Here is a 25,930-nt window from a genome sequence, read left to right as displayed (position 1 = left end):
GTTTCCATACAGTCCCAAACGTAAAAGGTTGTGTGAAAGACCAGACGACGAACGACGATCAAATGCAATTTCTTGTACCATTTACCTGGTATCTCACAGCTTATTATATCTTTACTTGTAACGATAATCTTAAGCCCCCACAATTATAAATGAGTAGTTAAGTGGAGCAGAAACGATCTATATATGTACGTGTATTCAATGAATTCTGGTTTAACATTGTACTTAGCACCAAAATTGTAACGTATTTATTGGACTATGTTCGCCTACACACCGCTCCGAGACTCTCTCCCACTGACTCACTATCAAAGGAAGCGAACGGGTACATGTGGGGGCAAGTGGAGGCATAGATCAGATCAATATCGAGGGCATTGCAGCGGATATCACGTACATCGACACATCGGCGGTGGTGCAGCCCTTCGAGGGTACGAAGAAGCTGCCCTGCCCCTGAGGCGATCGGACATTGTGGTAGTGCCAGCAGGCAAGCCACGAGAATGAGCCGAGCCGATCTGCTGGATGAGAACGCCAGCATTGTGGTGGTTGTGGCCAATGCCGTAAGCGCGGCTGGTCCCGCGGCTCTGATGGCCGAGATCCTAAAGTCCAAGGACGCTTACGAGCTCAGGCACCTCTTTGGGGTCACCACTCTCGATGTAGTCCGCAGACATTCCTCGGAAAGAGCAGCGGGGTGCAGCCGGAAGAGGGCATCAGCACAGTGATTATTCGTGCCTGAGTGTCAAGTTTCAGATTTCCAGTCCAGCCGAATCTGTCGGCAGACATTGTCAGGACTCGGAACTGTGGCCAAGATGATGACTCTACATCATCGAGTTGAAAAGCGCAGCAAATCTCTGCGGTCTCGTCTTAATGGCTAAGAAATTGTGATTTATGCCTCGAGATTTGTACACACACTGCTTGACGCATGCTTCCAGCTACATGTATGCACATTCAAACCTACTTAAGTATGGTATGCGCATGTACATATAAATACATATATGTATGTATGTATCTAAGAATTGGAGCGTGGTTTACTTCTTGTTGAACTTTAGTATTTGGGGAGTGGGGTAAATAAGACACAATTTACAAGAAACTTTGGCATTTGAATACACAAACACCATGCAAATGGTTCGTGTTTCTGAAGCATTCATTACTTAATTAGATGAAAATTTATTTGCCAGCCATCCAAAAGTGCCCAAATTAGATCAGTTGAATTACTTTAATTGAATTCATCCAGAGGAACCTGGGGGTGAAGCAGGGGGTAAACATCTTTCTGAAATCTCTTCTGGTAGGTTCAAAGGGTTAGAGAACCTCTCCCATTGACGGACAAAAAGTGTTTAAATTGAAAGTTTTCTTAAGGCCACATGAACACTTAAGGTCTTTTGGCTTACAAGCCGCTAGAGGCCTTATTAAGTAATTGGATTTCGTAAAGGCTTTGTTGCGGCATCTACAATTATATCATTTTGTGACTACCTCCTAAAAAGTCATTGATTCATCACCTCAAAGTAGAATGGAACGTTTTGTCGGTGAAATTTAGACAAAGGCGATTATTTATTCGAGTTGCATTCACGCTATAATCTGAATTTTATTGATGGCTAAGCAACAACTCAAAGAACTATCAAATAAACAATTAATATCCGAGAATTGTTATCTATTAAAATTCAATACTGGCTGCATTGCGAACGCATGCGCTTATGAGTATAAGTTTCCCAACATTCTTCTTTAACCTTTTCAAACTTATTTTCCGCTCCGAACAATTGTCTTCTTTGTTGGCATTTTGTTGGATAGGTGGGCAATCATTTTAAGAAATTATACATGACCACTTATGTTGTCATTAGCGTTAACGACCACCAACCCAAAAAGTGTGTCGAGGTATTATGAAAAGTTTAACAGCCTCGTCCAAGTGCCTGCTGCAAGTTAGTGTTTTTTTTCCTCTATAGCAGAGCCTCCTTTCGACGGCTACTGGCCGCAGAGTAGTGCCTGACTGGGTAATCCAAAATTAATGGCCTGTCAGTCATAGTCGTGCTACAATTTTAGCCCACTTGGTGCGCTTTTGGGCCCCTGCAACTACAGTTGCGATTGCTTCTTACAGCGGTTGTTCGCTACATCCTTTCTTTGTGAGAATTTCCACTGCCTTCTCTTTTCGGGCAAAGTAGTCCAAGAACGAGCTTAATCGAAAACGTATGAATGCAGCACAATATCCAAAGAGGCCTGACTTGGTGATGAGAGCTTGACTCACGGGCAGAGAAATACGTGTTCTAATAATGTCTGCCAAATTTACGATTTTCCTGAATCGCCGCTTGTATTAAGCAGAGAATATTCTGAAAATCGAAAGACTGTACAGTCTGAATAGGTTTTTTTCTCTTCTTTAATCTAATCGAAGTATCTTTTGACCTTACTGATTATATCAGTAGCGCAAAGAGACACGAATTTAAGATCTGCCCTCTCCCATCTCTAGGCCAGAGCCACAGCACTTAAGTCCCTTTCGTTTTGCTCTTTTTGCCACTCCTTTGCCCAGGATCAGGACTGTCCTGGCCTGGTCGGCTGTGGTCTGGCTGTGGTTAGAGCAGCCAAGTTATTACAAGCGCAAGAATATTTCCACTTAAGTAGCTGCCACCATTTTGCTCAATTTATTTTCAACGCAAGCCCTCGCTTACTCCTTCTTTCTTTTCTTAATTTTAACACATACTTTTCGTGTAATGTTTGGCTTTCAGCTAGTGTTCTTTTCAGAAGAGAACATTCTGCAGAGTTGGGGGAAAAAAGCTACGTAATATTTAATTGAATGTTTTCTCTTGAATACCAAGCCTTTAAAATATCATGCTCTCTGCCTCTCAGATGCAATAACACTACCCGACACGATTTTTCCTGAAGGAAGCAAACCCACTTTTTATGAAAGATATGGGGTTTAGAAAATTTCTTGTGTTTAATATACCCGGTACTCAAAGAGTAAATAGGGTATATTGGATTTTGTGCACAAAAGTATACGTTTATAACACAGAAAAGGAAACATTTCCGACCGCATAAAGTATATACATAAATTCTTGATCAGCATCAATTGCCGAGTCTATGTATGTCTGTCTGTCCTTCTTGTTTTTCAGCTAGTTCTCAGAGACTATTAAAGCTAGAGCCACCATATTTTCACTCCAGACTGCTGTCTGCTCCCACTGGTTCCGCCCCTGCAATGAGCGAAAATCTGTGGTATCCACAATTTTGAAGATAAAAGAAAACTAAAAATGCCATTCTGTAAGGAAAGACCATATCATGGAACAACGAATTAAAATTAGATTGGATCATTAGTATAGCCAGAATAAAAATAGCCCTACCCCGTCCAGCAGCTTTTTATACCCGGTACTCGAAGAGTAAATAGGGTATATAGTACTTTGTGAGAATAACGGTTGTATGTAATGCACAGAAGGAAAGTGCAATGTCTGTCTGTCCGTCTGTCCGTCCGTCCTCGCGTTCCTCTGCCTCTGCCTCTGCCCTGACTCTGCAGTGTGTGGGTCTAGGGAAGGGCGGCGAGCTAACGGAGCGTGTTGGTGTGAGTAGTGTTGTAGATGTAGATGACAGATGAAGAAAAAATGTAAAATTTGACAAAGCTTAGCTTAGCGGTTAGCTACTGATGTAGTACTGAGTACCGGGTATAAAAGTTGTGACGCGTAAGAAGCGTCTCACACGTCCCTTCTCGTTTTATTATTTGCACTCATATTGGAAAATAATTTGGCATACATTTGGGCATTACTCTATGTGTGAAAACGTTTGAAATATTTATTAATTGAATTGCAGATGCATGTAATTTTATTTAGCTTTCCTTGACGGCTGATGCAGAGACAACACTTTCTTGGGGCGGTTCTTTATTACGGAAGGAAAAGTGAAGTTTAGTCAAAGTTTTGCATACGAAATAGTCTAATTAAATTAATATTCAAAGTATTTGACAGCCGTATAACATTTACATATATTTAAAAAGTGTTGCCTCATTTGAAAAGAATCACATATTTTTCTTCTTCTGAAATGTACATATGTATGACATATCTTCTAAGTATCTCATTAAACGTTGTTTAGGCCAGCGTTTCCCTTTACTTTTCCACTTGTTGCTTAATCTTTTCAGACTCATTTTCTCTTTCCTCTACAGTTTTTCCCCGCTACTTAATTGCCATTTGTAATTTGCGGATGGTGGGAGGAGTCTTAACTGTTAATCAAATGCAATGAGATACAATTGAAGATAGAATTACACCATTGTACATGACTTACATGACATTCCCAGGGTAGGGAGAAAAGATAAGTCTTTTATGGCCTCAAAGGAATACGGAAAGCTATTCGAAGACATCTACGGGGCTTTCGGGTCGATGGCGAAGCGAGTGACCCATAAAATATCACGTAAACCCAGACCACATGGCCACAGGAGGCCGCCTTATGAACTAACGCTAGTATACCATCTCGGTATTTATGTATGTATGAACATATGCTTACGTTTGGTGCGTGTGTGTGTGTGGATGCGTTTTTATGATTTGTGGCATAATGCCCAGTCAGGAAAAGCCCAAGCAGCAGTAACAGCTGATTGTAAATCTATGCGGGTCTCGGCTCAGCTCATGCTCCATGTCTCCAATGGCAATCCCAATACCATCCCCAATCCAAACCCCAACCCCACCCCCTCCAATGTGGTTATTCAGCCAAGATACAGGAATGAAGAATGGAACCATTCCGTTAGGATGAAGAGGAAGTTAGGGACCTGCGTGTAACCTCGGTGGGGTCAAATTCTCTGCGGTTTCACAAGCTGGTGCCTTCATCTTTAAACTTTAATGGACGGCCAAAGTTTTGGCAGTGGCTAAGCTTTTGCTTAAGCCAAGGGGACTTGTACACGTCTGGCCGAAAAGCAGCTGCCTTCAGTCTAGCGGAAAACCACACCTCACACACACACCCCTCTGCCATATTGTTAATTCCCTAGACGTGTCCTGTTAGCGAAACGCTTTCTAAATATTTATTTATTATTTACTCTCGTGTCCATCTTGTTGGCCGCACAAGAAGCGGAGGCCGCAGCTGCCGCTCAAAAAAAAATGTGAGAGAAATTTGATTTAGCTGCTCTTTGACATCGGGTCTTAGTGGCTCTATTTATCTACGTGATGTTTTCAATGCTATTTAGCCAGATAGCGAAAGCTGTCAAAGCTGTGGCCTACACTTCATATTAATTACTGCAAACAACCAGAACGCAGCCCATAATGGTCGTTGATAATCTTTCCCTGTCTCAGTCTTCCTCTTTTTTTCTCTTGGAACAAGTACAGATCCTTCCACTGATAAGCATTGTTTGGAAAATTGTATTAACACACTGAGAGAATATGTGCGTCGCTCTATTTCCCGTCTTGTTTGTGGCATAGAAAACTCAGAAATGATTTAATTAAGTCATTAGCTAAATTACTTAAACCGCTTCAGAATAATGTTCAAATCGCATTCCACACTAAGGTAATTACAGCACTTAACTTTCCTTGATGGTGATGGAGAGTGATTGATGTTGTGAGGAAGTTTCTTTTTTTTTAGGTTTAAGTAAGTGAGAGTATTGTCGAACTATTGGCGCATGAGTCCAACAACTTTGCATTAGTTATATTTCAGCACTAAAAATCCTAACCAAAATCTTTACCTTATTTATACATTTTCGTTTAGTAATTACATCCACATAACAACTTTTCCCAGTGCCGACTTCCATTTTGTGAACGACCAGACTAAAGCTTTTCGCATGCATTGAGAGCCCTAAGCATTCCCAACCACTTGCAATTAACACTAAAATTAATTCATATTAATTAAGGCTCAGACATGGGGCCAAATGAGAACACACTTAATGCCTAGGGCAGTTAGCTTTTATGGGACTCGAGCAGAACGGGAGGCGGGCCATTTCTCCATACCTAGTCGCAAATATTATAAATAAGAAAGAGAACAACAAATTGTGGCGGTCCGATCCTGACCATACATAACAGAATACATTAACAAGCAGCCCCAAAACGAGAGCTATGCCCCAGATGAAAAAAGTAGAAACCATGGGGAAAATAAAATACCCAAAGAGGAACAGGCAAAATATTAATAGCGCTAATAAGTTGTTGGAACAAACAGAGGATTGGAGGGAGACATGAGCTGGTGGGTAAACATGATTTGTTAATTATGATAAATGTTTAAAACATATTGTATGAAACCTTCATACAAGTATTCTGATTTACACAAATTCGTAGTCATCAACTAAATTAGCTTACAATAAAAGCAAAACCGATTTAGCAAAAACCATAAGATCTTCCGGAAGCCCTTGATTTCTGTATAAGAAAACTGTTTTGGTGGGTTGGCTTCCTGGTGTGCAAAAATTTCTGTTTGGCGATCGCGTCTGATCGTCGATTGGCTCTTTATTCATCAATAAGACAATGAGAGAAGCTCCCTTAAAATATTTCCCCACCTTTTCGGTGGAAAGTGCTTATTTAAATATCGCTTTAGTTGTTGTTGCTGACAGTTCCACAGTTTCAAGCGATGTCAAGATGACATTAACTTTTTTATAAGTTCCAGATGGAAAATATAAGTTTACGTCAAGTTTTGGCAATAAGAAAGGAATAGAACTAGCACAAATGTGACAAGCTGACATTTAAGAAAAATCAAAATTAAAATCAAATGGTGAAAACCACCCATCCAATAAAAACTGTAAGTTCGAGGGCGTGCTAAAAAATAGTCGTTCTACCTAAAAACAAATATATACATACGAAATAGTCACTAGGGATTATTCAAGAGAATAGGGTTAAGTTAAGGGTTCATTTTGTATCGTAATGGATGAATGTTAAGTGGACATGTCGGCAGTTGCTGTATGGCTTTGGCTCAGAATTGTCATGAGAAACCATGTGTTTTGACTGCTTTTATCTCTGATTTGTTTTGGTTGATTAATGTTTCATACACGGTTCGGAAACAGTGTAAAAATGTGTCTTTATTGTGGGTTATCGACACCAAACAGTCCTTCGAAGTTGTCACACGATTTCGTTCGGAAAGCTTTTTCATCCCCAACTGATTATTCAAAACTAAAACCAACTAGCCTTAGTTGCCTTTATCTTCCAGAATATCTTGCAGTTTCTATCTCCAATCCTTAATATTTTATCTGTGAGCAAAACTGGGACTTCAGGATGTGGCACATCGTTTGTGTTTGTACAGGCACAATAAAACACAGTAATCCACTTTCACCATTGAAATGTATAGTGCAGAGTCTCCATAGTATTTATCAAGCTTAGCCTTAGATTCAGTGGCGGTTTTCTTTTAGCAAACAAATATTTTATTAGCAAACGAAATTCACTATTTTCAATTTTGTTTAAAAATAAAAAAGTGACCTTTGCTGAAACTCCCATCAAAATTACAAGAGTTGGCAAGCCCGTCTGAAACTTTCGCAGCTGATACTTTCCATGCCATTTTGAATGCCGTTTGGCATTCGAATTCTATAAAACAAAATGTTATTTTATATTTTATATATATATATATATATATATATTATATTATTTATGTTTATACATCATCATAATATGCATGAAAATACTTTGAGAGTAATAATAAGTAGTTGTGAATGTTTAGGTATGAAAATCATAAATGCTTTAATTAGAGCTAATGTTAATAAAAATATAATTTCTTCAGCTATAATAGAAAGATTTTTAAATACACAGACTATTTGTCTTATAACTTATGGACTATTAAGCTTAATCAATTTGTAATAGTTTTCCACCAAATAAACACTCCCACTAACAAAGCATTCTCAAGTATTTTGACAGGTATTGGATGGTAGCATAAACATGATACAGACTAATTTCAGTATGAGCCGCTTTTGTTCCTGCAACCCCCACGTCCAAAGACAATTTTTGTTTGCATATACACAACTACATATATACTCGAACTTATATATACATATATTTACATATATGTAATATGAAAATTTAATGTTATTTTGGGGTTGTCAAGGATGGCGGGAACAGGTGTAGGCAAGTACAGAAGACCTGATTGCCAAAAAGTGACTCCATTGCCGTGGGCAGCATCCATATTCTAACCGACAAGTGTAATTATTAAACTGCTAGTGGTTGCAAAGCTAAATCAAATATGTGAAACAATGCTTTTTCTATGATAGTACATAGACTACTTAGAGCAAAAAAAAATTTGGGAATAGTTGGCCTTGCCAATGAATGAATGCATTAAGACAGTAGGATCCTAGCAAGATGAATATGAAGGGAAACTTTCCATTTTTAAACATATAGTCTGGCTGAATTCATTTTATAAATACCTTAGCTCACGATACTCCCAAGGTCACAACCACCCAATTTTCATGATGAATTTTAGCATAACTGTAGAGTATCGATAAGGACCAATACATGACGGAGGAAAGCAGTGGCAGAAGCGAAATATTTCATGCACAAGAAGGCCATGACCGACGCAGATTTTTCCAGATTCCCACTACAATTGTGGCGGACAAGAAATTGCAAAGTCATGAATCACGACAGGCAGGCGGAAGAAAACCCAACCAAAACCGAAAACGGGAAACCTTTGCAAATGGCAGCAGAAACCAAGAAGAAGGTAGCATTGTAAAGGCGAGAGCAGAGAGAAAAAATTACTTATCTGCAAACCAAAATGATTTATTGGCCCAAATGGCAAGCAAATAGCATTAAAAGCATGCTCGGTCCACGGCCGAATGGTTTCCCCTGCATAAATTACTCAAAGAGGGAGCTCAAAAGTTCTGCGAATAAAAAATGCTACAGTTCTGTTCGGTGCTACTAAGGACTGTAGACCGCGAGCGTATCAGGGCGTGCTCTTATTACTGGGCTAGTAAACTATGCAAACAAATAGCCAACTAATTTGTGAGCAAAGTAGATTGTACGGACAAAAACATCGAAATGTTGAGCTGTCGAGGCAATCAAAGTGAGCTGTGAAATTCAGGGAAATTGTCTGCAGGAATGTGGAGAAATATTTTAAAATGGAAAAATCAATCGGTACATTCCATAGGCTGCAAGAGTGCTTAGTCGTCATTGATTTGTGGTTAAGATAAATAAATAAACAAAAATTAATTAAGACAATTTTAAATATTATATCGTAATTCACATATAATTTTCAAGACAATTAAGACCTTAACCCCGCACTTACAGCAAACTTTCCAAAATCGTAATGAAAATTCTCAAAAAAATATTTGGTTGTTATTATTAACAGCAATAGTAATATTGGATGCATTGTCCGCTTTGTTGATGTTCATTTATGCGTTCATTTTAATAGTATTAATAGTTCGAGGAAATGGTGGAAAAATTATAGCAAAGTGGGCTGCATGGGGGTGGATTTAACTGTCGAGCAGGGCTCGGCACCCCAGTCGGACCTTGTGAAAGTGGCTTCGAAAAATAGCGATCTCTTATACTTCCCTGGCTGACTTTGTAGAACCGACTCCCCAAAAGAAGCGTTCTTCCATACATATTTTTCCACCAAAAAACAGTTAATGTAACCCGAAAAGCTTCCCGACCTTATAACGTTTTTGCCTTCTAAAAAATGAATAGAGAAAGTAACGGTTGGCGGTGCTTCAATCCCTTGTACATTATCTGAAAAATATAAAAACTGCATATAAACCTCAATTAAAATATATAATTGAACTATATAAAAAAGCATATCAGATCAGTTTATACACCTCACCGCATTTCTGTTAAGAAAAGGGGAAACCCTTGCTTTCTTTTGCTACATACATACATATATACATACGTATATGACGACAACCATATGTACATTCTTACATTTTTTTGCTTTTCTTTCCACGGGGAATTTCTGCTCACAAACCACACTCCATCGTTGAGGGTATGTTAATATGTACAGCTGTGAAAAAATAATAACACCACCAGCACAATCTTAAAGGAAACAGCACATTTTTAGAAAGGGAAGACTCTTACGAACCTGGGAACAACAAAAAAATCGTCCTTTTTTTGAAGGCTTTTAAGTTATTTAAGGAACTTTAGGGAAACTGGTAAAATAAGGCGAAAAAAATAATAGCAACACTTTTAAAAAATGGCTTTAAAATTTATAAAAAGACTAACAAGACTAACGAATTTCTTAGTTAACACTTTTGAACTATTAATTCTAGATCTATATTTATCATTCAGCTGCGCAGCGTCTTGTCATGGAATCCACTAAGTACAGGCATAGCTTTTGGCTAGCTTTGGACCAGGACTCTTAAATTTGATCTCAAAGTGATCCTACAGTGGTTGGCTTGGCAGCAGCAAATGCCTTTTGGCACTGTGCAGGCCACTCTAAAACGTTCAGTGTTTCTTTCATGCTTGGGTTTTTTACCGGTTGAAAGACCCATACTAGTGGCATTTTATATTCAGCAAAACGGTAGCATTACAGTCTCCTTGATATCCAAGCACAAGTACTGATCCTTGATGGTTTCTATTCAATATACTGAACCTACTCCATAGTAAAAGAAGCAGGCCCATGCCATTACATTAAACCTTTTATTCTTAATGTTTGTCTTTGGTGTACCGGCGTTCCTCGGACGTCTTAAGTATAATCTAGATCCCTTTTTAGTAAATAAAACACTTTTTACTAATCTGACATATGACAACAATATAAACAATCTATACATCTGCAATCGCATAGGATTAGGTAAGCTTTTTAAATGGAACTTTATTTATATTGCGGCTCACTTTCCTATAATTTTTCCACAATTTTAAAGCTTAGTAGCTAGCTCAGTAGCCTTAGGCAAATAACGGACAATAGTCTGGTTATGGCGATCTCAATTAAATCCTCTTATCTAGTGTTTACAACTACCAGTTTTTGCTCTTGTTTCCTCAATATCTAGGTTTTCACACAAAAAGTCTGTTTTTTTAGGCAAAAGGAAAATCTTTTGACTCGCCCTCCAGCACACCACACTATACCCTCTATATAATGTACATCCCTACCTATATATGTATATGGCAATCCATTTAGGTAGTAAATAAAATAGTTATTTTTCCCATGCAAGAACATGTTGCTCGTGGACGATAGCAGGGATGAATTGTTCTCTTTGTTGATGTTCAATCAACCGAATTCGTTAGTTCGTTAAAATATACTAGTTTACAGGTCAGAGATGGGTGGGAATGGGCTGGTTAATATTAAAACATGCCGCACGTGCCGTCTACCCCACTCCACCCAAGGCTTTCGAAGCTTATTAAAACTCAATAAAATGTTATACCTTCTGTAAAAAAAAAATTAGCAGGTATTGAATTCTTTGTAGAAAAAATGCCAAAAAAAACCCATGAACTCAATGAATATGTTTTGGAGCTTTCTTATCTGTTAAAATTGATTAGGATCTTACAGAAGGGCTTACAGAAATTCAGGTCTATTACCTGTGTGTATTGGGTATTTTAATGGATAGTTTTTAATTTTTCCTCTATTAAACCTGTGCTATTAGTAAAATGAAAATAATTTGCTCAAAACGACCTACAAACACGATGTAACTATAATTTGCCAGCATGAAAATATTTTATATAAACATAAACGAGAAGGGACGTGTGAGACGCTTCTTACGCGTCACAACTCGGTACTCAACTCGGTTCTCAGTCTGTACCTTAGTGGTTTTATTAAAATTTTACATTTTTTCTACATATGTCATCTACATCTACATATACATCTACATCGAAATTTTAGAACTCACTTGTAGCAGTACCAATCAAAAACTTTGCGACACATTGTCAATGCTCCGTTTTACGTATATAATGCAAATATCCACAAAGATCTTAATATTTCAACCATTAAAGAAGAAATAAAGAAAACTAGTAAGAAATACATCGACAGACTCCACAACCATGAAAATAATTTAGCCTTAAGTCTTTTAGACAATAGCTTAACAGTAAGAAGACTGAAAAGATACCACATTCTTGATCTCCCCGATAGATAAATCCAACAAACTGAAAAGATGTTATATATAATAGCAGGGCTCATTGGAAAACTGCTAATCTGTTAATTTAATATTAATTATACTATTTACTCATTGTTTAAACAAACCAGATTGTAAATATAAAGAGAGAGAAAAAAACAAAAAAAAAAACTTGTAGCAGTGAAAGCATACAGCCAACTGGAATGCTAAATTTGGTGGCTCTAGCTTTTATAGTCTCCGAGAACCAGGCGCTCAACAAGACGGACGGACAGACGGATGGACAGACAGACATGACTAAATCGACTCGGCTATTGATGCTGATCAACGCTTCCTTTTGTTACACTGTTACATACATGCACTTTTTGCACAAATACAATATAATATATATTGCATAATAAATATATAATAAATAATAGTCAAGTTTAAATGAATTTCTGTAATTTGTTATAAAATGAAGTTCATGTGGGCTCAATGGGGTAAAATTTGAATGTGAATGGGCCACCAGACACGTGCATATATATAGCCAGGCCCCCATTGGACCCTCTCTGATCTACTAAGTGTGACAATGTGCCTAAATGCAAATTACATTTAATTTCATTACAGACTAAGAAAAAGAGACGAGTCGGAAAGCGAACCGAGTTAAAACAAGTAAGGACGTTTGTGAGACGCTTCGTACACGTCACAAATTTTATCCCCGGTAATCAGTCTTACGCCATTCCCCCAGAGTCTTACACTGCATGAGACAGAGTGTGAAATTAGATAATGAGAAGAAAATAAATAGAAATAAATAAAAAATAGCTTCCTGAAGGGGTTGAGGCTAGCCACTGCAAATGAATTTTGTCATTCTGTCTATAATAATGATCCAATCTGATCCTTATTCGGTGATATGATAGATATAGTTATTCTCTACAGAATTGCCTACTTTTTCTTTCTCTTATATTTAAAATTGTGGCTGTGGAGGCGGTAAGGGGCGGGCGAAGTTTTAAAATACACTTGTAACAGTGTGATATCACATGAGTCTTCACACCAAATTTGGTAACTCTGGTTTTTATAGTTTCTGATATCCAGGCGCTCATCAAGACGGACAAATAGACAGACAGACATAGACTCGGCTATTGATGCTGATCAAGAAAATATATACTTTATGGGGTTGGAAACGTTTCCTTCTGTGCTTTGCGCACATTGCTCTCAGTACAAATGCAATATACCCTTTACTCTTCGAGAACATGGAATATAAATAGGTAACGGGTATAAATAGCAAACCCTGCAACTCTCTGAATTAAGCCTTGAGGTGTACGCACTAGAACCGGGTACAGTCAGCGCCAGTTGAACCCACCACAACACAGACACAAACACACATTCACACACACACACACACAACCCCCACATCCCGCACACCCATCTAGGCCAGACAACGGTTATGAACATTCACGCTAATGCGTTCTGAATGCTGCTAGCAACTTTGATGCCCATTAATGATGTTGGCTATAATGGCACTGCAAATGCAAATGCTTGGGGCATAAAAGAATTAAATTCCCATTAATCAATGCTGGTGCAAGCCAACTGCAAAGATTGTCAGCATATTTGGCAAGGCGGGGATATCTGGGGATATCACCTGTGTCGCTTTCGGTGTTCTCTTAGTGTGGCTGGGATCAAACTGAAAAAAATGAGGATATCTGTTGGTCGATTACAATGCCATTTCTCTTCTCCATTGTACATATAAATTTCTGCATGCAAGTGTTGCACATCGCATTGGTGGAGCATCCCTGTTGTGGTGGCTGCTAATATGCAGCCCTGTCTGGCACCATCTCAATCCACATCTCCCACTCTCCTTGTCACAGACCCTGTCTTCTTGTCACAGACCCTGTCTCGCTGCTTCTTCACAGGTGCATTGACCGTCCTTTCTGACTCTTTTTTCATGATGCTCATCAGTAATTACGTTTAAATTAATTGCTATAAATTACGTTTAAGATTTAAAGTGCAGAGCTTGCCGTGTCTCAGCTTGTGCTACAGAATACATACATATAATGAATTGTAAATCTCAAGATCTAATTACTGGAGTTTGTTTAAGAAAGTGTCTTATTTATAATTAAATAAAATTGATAATACTTGTATATGAATCCTGTACATGGATTTTAGAAACAAATCATTATCCCCGTAAAACTTTTGCCATATTCATGCATACGTACAATACGCGGATTGGTAAATATACATACATAATAATGTAGAAAGTAGAAGTAATAGTGGAGTGACAAAGAAACCCAGAAGCGGACTCTTCTATAATTTATTGATTAAAATGATCTACTCAGATGTAACGTGAAGAAACGAATGGTAATACCGCCATTTTCAGTCGCTGCCAGAATCTACTACACTACATATTGTTTGGAGCAGACCGGCATTTAAGATCGGATTATTTGTAAAGTAAATGCCATCGAGCACAATGGTTTGTTTTTGTTTAATGCATCGCTCTGTTAACTCTCCTGCGCTAAATCTTGCGCTCTTTCGGTTTATCCGAGCTTTTGGCTGCTGCTGCAGTTCGGAGCGCTGATCGTCGCAGTTAGTGCAGCTCCGACCACACACGCGTTAAAAACCCGTGTCTATATATATTAACACATTTGCTTATTTGTATTTGTTCTTCAAGGCTGATATATTCGATATCCTCTTAACACATTTCAAAAGATAAATTGTTAAACTTAAGTAATCAGATGATATAACTATACCAACGAAATAATTCACCCGAGCTCTACTCATTGCATATGGGTTCGTTTCCTTTAATAGCATTTCTACGGATATTTCTAGCTTTTTCCCGATCCCGGGGTTTCCCTCAAAGGCCAATATTTATTGCATCAGACTGTCCCAACTTGTAGTTTACACAGAAAGCATCTGGAAGGAGCACAAAGAACCCGAAAAACAAAGAAAATCCAAGGCTTTCAGTGAAATTATGTATACGCACTGCAGCTTTCCTCGGCTAATTTACAAGCATACAAACACCCACACACATGCATCCGCACACACATACAAGTCAGCCCCATTACCCCACAGGATACACCCCTTTTAAAGTATGGCACATACAAAGTTTTAGTTCTCGCAACCCAACAAGGCACGAAGTGCATATTTCGTTAGAAGTTCTTGTAAGCCACAAAGACTTGAAAAAATTGTGCAGAGCCACAAATTTCATGAGAATAAAATTGCAACAAAATAATCAGAAAAATTGAGAGAGCGAAAGCAGAGAGAGAGAACAAGAATAACATCAAAAGAAGTGAAAAGCTCTTAAAAAATCATCGCCAACAACCAAAAATGGACCGCCACTCGATGGACTGGCATCAAGTGTTGTAGAGAAACCAAGAGCAGGGCTAGCCAGAGCATCGATTTGTGATTGGGTACTAGTTTCCAATTAAAAGTTTACTAATTATTTCTCAACTTTCGTGCAGTGTGCGATCAATGAGCAGAGAGCATGCAATGGAAGCCACCAAACTACCCATGAAAATCCATCCGTAAAAATTGGTAAATTCGTAAAAATACGATTGCGAAAATGGGAGGAGCACACATACATACATACGAGCGTACTCGTAGTTAGTCTTTGCGTATCCTTCGAAATTTGTAAATGGGGAACTGCTGCTATTTCTGCTACTGTTGCTGCAATTGCAACTGCAATTCCGTCATGCGTAACGACATTCTGCATGTGTGTCCGTGTTCGGGAAGGGATGGGTGGGATGGGACTTGGGATGGGTGGAAATTTGGGCCATTGAAGATTCCAAATTCCGATGAGCTTGTTATACCAATTAGGGATTAGAAACATTAATAAAATACGTTGGTGGGAGGGCGGTTTTCTACCGAGATAAGCCTTGAAGTCTCGGATAACACTACTCGACAAAATAAAAAAATAGAGGACGCAATATATAATTTGTTTTCGACACTTGTGGACTGGCGTCAATATGACGCATCTATAGAGATCTCCCCCCTTAATACACTCATCGATTGAAATTTACCAAAAATATTGTCCGCAAAACATAAATATGCAGAAATGACGAGAGGGTTTAAAAGTATGAAAAGGAAATCGAGTGCATGCCACAATCTATTCCAGACTTCTTTGCAATATTGTGATTAAGTGACCGTTTAGGTTTTTTTTAGCCATGTTATGTATGGGGAGAGAATAAATGCTCCTTAAGCATTATATGAATAATTTGTAATTAGGATTAACCAAGAAAGCAATAATACATTCCCGATGACGAGTCAATAATGCACTAGCAAAATTTCGAAAAACATAAAAATAAATAATACAATTTTAGATAGAAATTCAACTATTACTAATATGTGTTGCACTCCTTTATAAGTGTAAACACATTTATTATACAAACATTTATTTAATAATTGTGCAATCATGATTATTCCATTGAAGTCGGAATACCCAGAGAGGGGGAAAATAGGGGTCTAAAGAGGGGTCTAAAATAATTATACAGATTTTCAGGAAACGAATAGTATTTTTGATGGTTACGTAAATAAATAAGCTTATGTATGTGAATGCTTATTGTACAAATTATTGTCAGCTTAATTCATTTGCCAAATATTTGCCAAAAACCCAAGTGCAAAGCCAAAATATGAAAGGCATTATTTCATAGGCAGAAATGTCTGGAAAACTAGAATGGTACAAATTTTCTTTGGCAACCCAAATAATCAAGTGATTACTGGCAAAAACAAATTTTGATAAAATGAAAGAAGAGGAAAATATTAAAAGAATTTAAAGAGGATTGTGTTAAATATTACATTTGAAAATAGAAAACTGTAATTTTTATGAAAATGTTGCATGTTGATCCTAGCCTAACATATTCTTGGCCAACATTCCACAATAAAAAGCAAGAGAACCTCATTAATATCAATAAAACAGAAAATAGATTTTAAAAAAATATTAAAATATCTTAACGCAGAAAAGCTACAGAGACCTTTTAATTTCACTTAATTTTTCCCTAACTAGATAAAGAAAATCCAAAGACGTTTGCACTGGCTTTTGGAATGTTTTAAAAATTTGTAATGAGTTTTCAGCAAGCCTTATTAAATGTTTACGAAAATGGCCTTTTTATACCCGGAACTCGAAGAGTAAATAGGGTGTAAAGCCGAGTCGATTTAGCCATGTCTGTCTGTCCGTCCGCCCGTACTTATTGAGCGCCTGGATCTCAGAGACTGTAAAAGCTAGAGTCACCCAATTTTTCATCCAGACTTTTGTATGCTCACACTGTTCCAAGTGTATTTAAAAAATGAGCCCCGCTTCCTTCGGCCCCCACAAAAGGCGAAAATCCACAATTTGGAAGCCCATTCTGAAGGTAATGACCATATCTATCAGATCACCTTAGGGGCGAGCTAAAAGAGCGTTTTGACGTGAGAAGTTAATTAGTTGTAGATTTAGACAGATGAAGAAAAAATTTAAAACTAGAAAAAAAAAGCTATGGTACAGATGTAGTACTGAGAACCGGGTATAAGAGTTGTGATGCGTCTCACGCATCTCTTCTCGTTTTTCTATGGAATTATGTTTTGACTTTAACAGCCACCCTTGTCACCAGCACCCAGTCAATCCACTTAAGCGGACAAATCAATAAAAAAAATAAATCCCTTTTTGTGATTTGCCATGCAAAATTATTATATTTTGCACCTTAACCACAACATTCGTAATTCGTATATGTGTTGGTTTTATGCCCTCAGACACTGACTCGCTTGTCTTTTAAGTTACACTTACACTACTTACCCATCTTTTTCTTTATTTTTCCGTCACTTTCTCTCTCTCTCTCTCTGTGGATCTCTTTGTGGCTTGTCTTTGCAAACAAAGTTACTGTCATTCTCATTGTACTGTTTCAGTTTAGACATTTCTGCAATCCCAGTCAAAGGTCACAGTCTTGTTACTGCCTACACTAGTTTTCCCGAAAAGCTGCACCGCACGTGATCAACAAGGATAATACATACATACATGCATAGACATTCACTCACACACATATGTCTATAAAGAACATGGTGTTCCTTTTGGCATAAAATTCATATAAACACGTTCCTCGCTGTGGAATTTTCTTGACGGCATTTTTATTTGAAACGCGTGAGACGCACAACAATATGGTTCATAGTCTTTGGGTTTATTTTTCTAGGACTTTCTTTTTATATATTTTTTAAATGATAAAACAACTGTGATTGGTTGGATTTTAAAGTACGATTTCATTGTTCCAGCTGGTTCAAATCAGCTCCATCAGATAAAAGTAAATCCATATCTACCAGACAACGTATACAAATTAAATATTCAATAGATTTCAATAATATTTTGGAAAAAACTTGTAAAACATCTTGAAGCATTTAAAAACGCCCTCAAAAAGTCACTGAAATTCGTTCCATCAACAATTATGTACATTTGTATGTGTCATTTGTGGATGGTTATTCATGAGATTGTGTTTCAGTGGATGTATGGGCCAAATACAATGGCCATAAAATTGACTCAGCGGAACAAGTGGTTAATAATTTTGAAATGTCAATTGGCATCTTATTAAAAATATCAACAACAAAAACGAGAAGGGACGTGTGAGACGCTTCTTACGTGTCACAACTTTTATACCCGGCACTCAGTACCACATCTGTACCTTAGCGGTTATTTGTTAAATTTTAAATTTTTTCTTCATCTGTCATCTACATCTACAACACTTCTCACACCAACACGCTCCTTTAGCTTGCCGGGCTTCCCTAGACCAACACACTGCAGAGGCAGAGGCCGAAGCAGAGTGTGAATGAGAGAATGTGAAAAAAAAAACAAATATAAGATGCGGGACAGGGTGGGTTTAGCCACTGCAAATTAATTTCTTCATTGTGGCCATAATAATGATCCAATCGGAGCCCAATTTGGTGATCTGATATATATGGTCATTCCCTACGGAATGGCGTTTTTAAATACACTGGTTTCAGTGTGAGCATACAGCAGTCTGGAGCCAAAATTTGGTGGCTCTAGCTCTTTTTGTCTCTGAGAACTAGCCGACAAACAAGACGGACAGACGGACGGACGGACAGACGGGCAGACAGACATGACTCAATCGACTCGGCTTTTGATGCTGATCAATAATATATATACTTTATGGGGTCGGAAACGTTTCCTTCTGTGCGTTACATACAACCGTTATTCACACAAATACAATATACCCTATTTACTCTTCGAGTACCGGGTATAAAAATGTATAAATAAATAAAAACCCAGTCAAATGTGATAGCTCCTTCATCACTCAATTCTTATCATGTGAGACAGAGTCGATTTACTTTAATCGGATTTAAGAAATTGCTCATACGCCCTGTCATACTGACAAACAAAATCATATGATGATAGAAAAAGATCCAAGTCGACTTTAAAGTATATATGTATGCATATCGACGTTCTTTTTGACAGTTTTACTTAAGTTTAACTCCACTGCTCCACGGTAGTCCGGAAAAGCATTTCGTTGTTATGCCTGCTTTCTGAACTGAACTGAATAAACCTGTATGAAAATCAGAAACATGCAGTTATTACTACTGCCACGTTTTCTCACAGTTCTCTCCCCAGTAGCCCCGGGCTATCAAAAAAGTTTCCCATTTGAATGTGTATGAGGACACAAAATTTGTTTAGTGCTGAGGCACAAAGTGTAAAGTTGACTGTTACGTTACTGCTCGCCGTGTTGACGTGTTGCGTTATTGTCTGCTGGCCCCAGGTACTGCAATACATACTTACTTTGAAAAAATCCAGTCTGCGCATCTCACAGTTTAAGGCAAGCACTGTTGAAGTTAACTATGTTTGTAATTTATATCCCTTTTACTTTCTAGCATCGCTCTGTTAAAGTGATGCATTAATTTTCGATTTTTAACGCCGAGACAAGGCAGCAGTTTTAATCCCTTCTGGCGGTGAGGTCAGTCAAGGTCAGTGCAATGCATTATAAATAATTTGAGAGAAAAATTGAAAGGCAGCAACCTAAGGATGGAAGGTTTATTAGAAGTAATCTTCCACGGTAGGATGGATGTCTCACAGTTGCATCCCAGTTTTTCTGCACTGATTCAATACGGTCCTGATGTATGTTGAACTGGGGACACCATATTCTAAAATCGAACGAACAACCGAGATATAGAGAGTTTTCGTTATATAGGGGTCATCTAATTTCTTTGACCACCTCTTTATAAACCCAAGCACGCCCATGGCTTTATTTACCATGGTAGAAATTTGTTCAGAAAACTTTAACTTGGGGTCCAGTTTAACACAAAGATTATCAACCAATGTAATTCTCTCAAGAAATCTACCGCAGGGGGTGTAAGGAGCCAGTAATAGGCTGCAGCGCTGAAATGTCCTTACTGTGAATTTCGAGGGATTAGGGTGAAACATATTTGCACAACACGATGACTGAAAGTTATTGAGATCTGACTGCAAGCGAGAGTGAAATGAAATGTCCCTATACTGGACACAGAGCTTAATCAGGTTTCGGTAAACACAATAACGTGGGATGAAAATGTTAAACTATCCATAAACAGTGTGCAGTAGGCTACAAAGAGGGAAATCAGTTTTTTGACTGAGAGGAATTGCAGTGGGTAGAGGTGGATGGAGCAGGGGAAGACTACTGGGAAGAGTTATGGGGACCCTACTTTTCTTCTTAGCCTTAAGCTCTTTCACAACCAGGTTCTCTGGCCAGAATTTGGAAGGGCAAATGGTCTCGAAATGAGTTGGTGATACGCTAATCTTGAATGAAGCTATCTCCCTGACATAAGATAAGTTAAACTTCTCCACCAAGAAGAGATACAAAAACTTGCAGCTTTGGTGGGACTCCAACCAGTGGTTTTGGCCCCACAAATCTGATACCTGTGACGGCAATATCCGGTAGTCCGGATCGTTTATTGGCTGGTGGAATCGAAATAGATGGAATATAACATGGCTTTGGAGCGGACTCGACAGTTACAGTCGTAACTGGCTGCATATTCTTCGAGATGATCGAATCGAGGAGGAAACTGGATCACCAGCAGCTGTCGTTGCCCTTGGAGTGGCAAACCAAATTAGCTGCTGGACAGGCACTTGCAGATCCCGAGGAGTGAGATCCCGAGAAACAGTGAGATTACAAAAGCTCACGAGGTGAAACAAGTCTCAGAACAACTATCCACGAAATGAGCCGAAAACATGGCCAAGACCAAAGTCACTGTGACACATATATTTAGTGAATTTCGACTATCTCTTCTTTTTGCCCCATAAGAAAGTTGCCTAATGGTGAGCCTGAGTAAAATTGGATGGAACTCGAGATATAAAAGTTCCGAAAATGGTCCACAATTTGGGTACAACTTTTGGACAGAGTCAAGCCCTTCGTGTACTTCAATTTAAACTTCTTGGCCACTTTTTTCTTTTACGATTTTAGCCAAAGTGGTGGGAAATTATTCGGGCAAATCTGCGCGTTCTTTTGGATTCAGAGTTTTGAGACGGTGGAAAAGGGTTTAATCTCCAACTGAATGAATTGCTAATTAGGTTGACTTAAGCTCAAGTTAAGCCAGAAAAGTTGCCGAGATCCCCTTGGAATATGTCCAGCCTCCAATCAAATCTTCCTTCTGCAAGTCCACCGACACATGTCTAACTTTATTTTGATATGGGTCCAGGTTACCGACATGTCAATTCGACGACAAAAGCTCTGAAATTGAGGCTAGCCACAAAATTCAATTTATCCACAATGCGAAGAAAATTGAAAATGCCTAAAAATGTTTCTTCTCGTCAATAGTTTCTGTGCGAATATCTTCCAATTTCATTTGAAGTAAAGGGAGTTTAAAAGGTGAATGTCTAGTGGAAAATTCTTAGTGCTTCGAAATCGAAATCTAATCATTTCGAAATGAAGCCATAGAAAGGTATGCCATAAGCATGTATGGAAATAAATGTTTAAGGGTCTCTCAGGGGGATATTAAGAGTGGCTGCTGATTCTAGCCTCATTTCCATTTCGTTTATTCGACGAACTTTAGTCATCATCTTTTCGAATCAACTATTTCCAAATGCAGGGCACTCCAAATGTGTTGGCTTAAGTGCGCATCATGGAAAAAATCTTCCGCTTTTCCTGGCTAATTGGTTGAAAATTTTGTATGAGCTGAACTTGTCCTCCTATCCTCTACAATTTCTACACCCATTGAAATTGTGCATTTCAATTTCTCACTCATCGTGCCGTTGAAATGACAAGATACGTCAATCACTCATGTTCGTCTGATTTACCCCAGTGTGCATCAGTCCTACAGTTTGTCAAATGGGAAAGTTTTGCGCACTGGGGAGAAACTAATGTTAAAGTAAAAAAACAGTTAAAGCTGAAATATTTTTTGGTAAAATCAAGCATTCGGGTTCAATAAGATTTCACATGGCCGGGAATTTACATGATTCAGATCCTTGTTCACTTTTGGCCAAGCATTTGGCAAATCAATGATAATCGAGTACAAAACAAGTAGGAACGTGTGAGACGCTTCACATCTTTTTATACCCGGTACTCGAAGAGTAAATAGGGTATTTGTGGGGAATAACGGATGTATGTAACTCAGACAAGGAAACGTATCCGACCCCGTAAAGTATTTATATTCTTGATCAGCATCAACAGCCGAGTCGAGCTAAAAGATCGTGTTGGCGTAAGAAGTGCTGTAGATGTAGTTGACAGATGTAGAAAATATTTAAAATTTGAAAAAAAAAGTCCAAGGTACAGATGTAGTACTGAGTACCGGGTATAAAAGTTGTGAGGCGTAAGAAGCGTCTCACATGTCCCTTCTCGTTTTATTATTGTTTTCGAAAATTCGAGAAAAACCACTACTTAACTGTCTAAGGCTCTTAGGCTTCTGCTCTTTCCCTCTCTCTAAAGCAGGAAGCTCTGCCCCTCACGTACACGTGTATTACAGTGATTCGTGTCAATACCCATGTATTTAGGGGTTCCGATTTGCATGCTGTCTTCGCACACAAGCGCAAAAGTGCGATTCATTGCGTACCGAGCCCTGCTCTAAAGCCATGTTAAATGGAAACGTTGTTAACTCTTTCCCATAAATGCGTCCAAATGGTCAAATTGGTATAATTGAAGCAAAAGAAAGAAAAATGGAAAAAAGTAAGCCACACTGTAGAAAAAGTGGAAGGAAATATACAAATTTTTACGAATATATGCTAAAATAAAAACATTAAATACTCTTTTTTTAAAACGGCATTTTGTTAGTATTGCTTATTCGTTTTATTATTTATAATTTATTTTTTTTACTTTTTGTTTGTTGAAAAGTCTGTATGTATGTACATACACTCCCAATCAAACAAATAGACTCACGAGAAAAAAGTTTATAAGAATCCTAAGAATGATAGTGGAGCAAATCTATTTTTCCAGTAATCAAGATTCTTTTCCTTATTTAAAAAATCAAGAATTCGACTTATAAGGGACAAGGGTAGTACCCCAAAAATAAGGCCCATTTAAACGATCACTCGAATAGACTCAATGATTAATTTAAGGAAAAATCTTTCAAAAGCTTTAAATTAATATTTTTTTGAGATGTTTGGAGCTTAACTAATAATGTTTGTGGACAAATTTTTTGGAATTGCTTGGTGATGTCCTTCAGGACATTAAAATTAACGAGATTTCAAAGGGTTAAATTAAAGCTCGCTGCAGTCTGTCTGATGCAATTATGTAATGGTTTAACTTCATAAAATTGTTGACGGGATTCATATCCTTTACGTAAAAACTATCCCCATGCGATCCCTGTAAAATCCTGATCAGGAGAGAAAAAAACTTCCAAATTAGTTTAAAATTTGAGTCTTTTATCCACTTTGATGGAAGCTGCCGAGCTTTTTCGGCAACTCTGACTCCACATTTACGATAATTATTCTCCGTATTTAGTTTTTATTATTTTCGTTTATTATTCGAAGATTAAATACAATTTAAAGGGGCTTGGCCGTGAACTACGATTCGGCGAGTTACAATGTACAATGATTTAGAGCTCGTTTATAAAAAATAGCGGGTTCGAGTTGGACATAGAAAATAAAGAATTAATTGGACTGCTCGGAAATGCGATCGACAATGCGATAGACTAGGCCAAGAAAAGGTCAAAGCACTGCAATATAAGCAGTACGGAGGGTGCCTGGTCACAAAAAAAAAATTTAATTTAAAGCTTTTGAAAGATTTTGCCTAAAATTAATCATTGAGTCTATTCGAGTGATCGTTTAAACGGGACTTATTTTTTAGTAATTACACAAAATAATTAATAAAGAAAAGCCTTGTCACTTAGAAGTCGAATTCTTGATTTTTGTATAAGGAAAAGAATCTTGATTAATGAAAAAATAAATTTGCTTCACTATCATTCATAGCTGGATTTTTAGACAATTTTTTTCTTTTTGAAAACTTGTGAGTCTATTCGTCTGATTGGGAGTGTATGTATATGTCCAAAAATCTATCCTATCCTCCATTACAATTTTCAGAGGACTCCGCTGGGCGAAAGTAGTCAAAGGGAAACTGCACAGAAAAAAGGTCGCCCAGAAGTGCTGCCAATTGCAGTTGTTGGTGGGCTGGTGGGACGGTAGATGGGTGTTTGCCGGGTATGGCTCTGCTGGTTGCTTGCGTTGGTGGACGATAATTTGAAATTAAATGCATCATGCCGGCCAATTATTTGAGCAATTTTGGAAATTAGTGGCCCAAGTCCTTTCGGCCTGCCTCAAAAGGCGCCAATTACCAGAAAGCGGTTCCCTGCCTTTCTCTTTGTCACACTTTCCCCTCTGTTTATGCCGGGTAATTACCACAAAAAAAGTCAACTGTATGCAGGAGAAAGTTGGCTCCGAATGCACAAATGTCGCCTTCAGAGGACAAGGTTATGAACTTCACTTTTACTGAGTCACCGTCTCAAGTGTGCCACAGCCACCAACAATATTACGCCTGAAAGCCAGCATTCAACCGAAACAATCGCAATGGGAAACGAGGGGCGAATGTGGCTTAGACTATGCACAAGACCAAGAACAAGAAGAACAAAAGCATTTAAAGCAAGCCGCACAATGGAATTTTAATTAAGTCTGAGCAGAGGCTCGTTGTGTCTTGATGCAGCCGAATGAGAATGCCACTGATTATGTTTGTACATGGTCTACCCTTTAGATGAGTTCGGACACAACATGGGGTAATCTGGGCGTGACTAAGGCTTGGGAATAAACAACTAAACCTCTTTTTTATCTTTTCTCCCAGCAGCAACATACTCAACATGCAGATAAGCATGGCTATATAGACTCGGCTGTTGATACTGATCAAGAATCTATATACCTTATACATCCACAAAATGCCTATTTACTCTTCAAGTTCCGGGTATAATAAGAATCCGGGATCCCAGGAAGAGTAGTTCAAAAAAAGTCCCCACCCAATATCTATTATTTAATAAAAATAAGTCAATGTAATGAATGACTCCCATCAGACAAATCCAATATTCAATTTAACCAAATTGATCACGATACCCCTTAATTCTTGGCAATTTCTATGCCGAAAGGATATAATCAAGTCGGCCCTCTAATTGTTCCCTACATGTGCTTTTTGAATGTGCATTTTTCCCATTTTCCAACGTGAATGCATTTATTTTTCTCCTTTTACTTTTCGCCCGCCCAACCGCTGTTTGCTGCTGTGTCTGCGTCTAAATGGCTGCACAAATACAACACGTCTGCAACATTGTATCTTGTTTAGAGTAAAACATAAATGCATTTGTGTAATTACCCAACACTCACACACATAGCGGTTTCTGACTACAACAAGAGACAGATTCAGAAGTAGAGAGCTAGAGAGAGAAGGAAGGCATTCTCACTAATTGAAGTAAATGTGCTAAAAGGTTGCGTTGCCAAAGTTGTTGCAGAGGGAGTGTTCTTTGGCTAATGATTGTAAATGGATTTATGAGGATTGTTTATAATTACATATGCGAAGATAATGGTCATAATTTAAACTTGAAAAGATCTGGGTAAGCATGTGCAATAAACACTGTCCTTTCCCAGAGAAAAAGAGAGCAGAGCCACCTATCACAATTCCCTATTTCAATTCCAAGCTTTCTTGCCACTAATTGATATATGTAGTTGATTCGGTAATCACATAGTTAATC

At 38.2% G+C, this 25,930-nt stretch overlaps 1 protein-coding gene across 1 annotated transcript; it reads left to right on the top strand.

The window, feature by feature from the left end:
* The first annotated feature begins 328 nt into the window (after positions 1-328).
* Positions 329-20,171, top strand: LOC117579549 (malate dehydrogenase-like). Its single transcript, XM_034265467.1, has 3 exons — positions 329-700; positions 4,218-4,223; positions 20,159-20,171. The coding sequence occupies exons 1-3, from the start codon at positions 492-494 to the stop codon at positions 20,163-20,165; spliced, it is 222 nt and encodes a 73-aa protein (XP_034121358.1). The 5' UTR covers positions 329-491; the 3' UTR covers positions 20,166-20,171.
* The last annotated feature ends 5,759 nt before the right edge of the window (positions 20,172-25,930 follow it).

Source organism: Drosophila guanche, unplaced genomic scaffold (assembly GCF_900245975.1).
Source record: "Drosophila guanche unplaced genomic scaffold, DGUA_6, whole genome shotgun sequence".
Lineage (NCBI taxonomy): Eukaryota > Metazoa > Arthropoda > Insecta > Diptera > Drosophilidae > Drosophila > Drosophila guanche.
The sequence above is the reverse complement of the archived record's forward strand: the minus strand, read 5'-3'. Positions and strand labels throughout refer to the sequence as shown.

Excerpts from the sequence above, each read along its gene's own strand:
- LOC117579549 (XM_034265467.1), top strand. The coding sequence starts at position 492 with ATGAGCCGAGCCGATCTGCTGGATGAGAACGCCAGCATTGTGGTGGTT.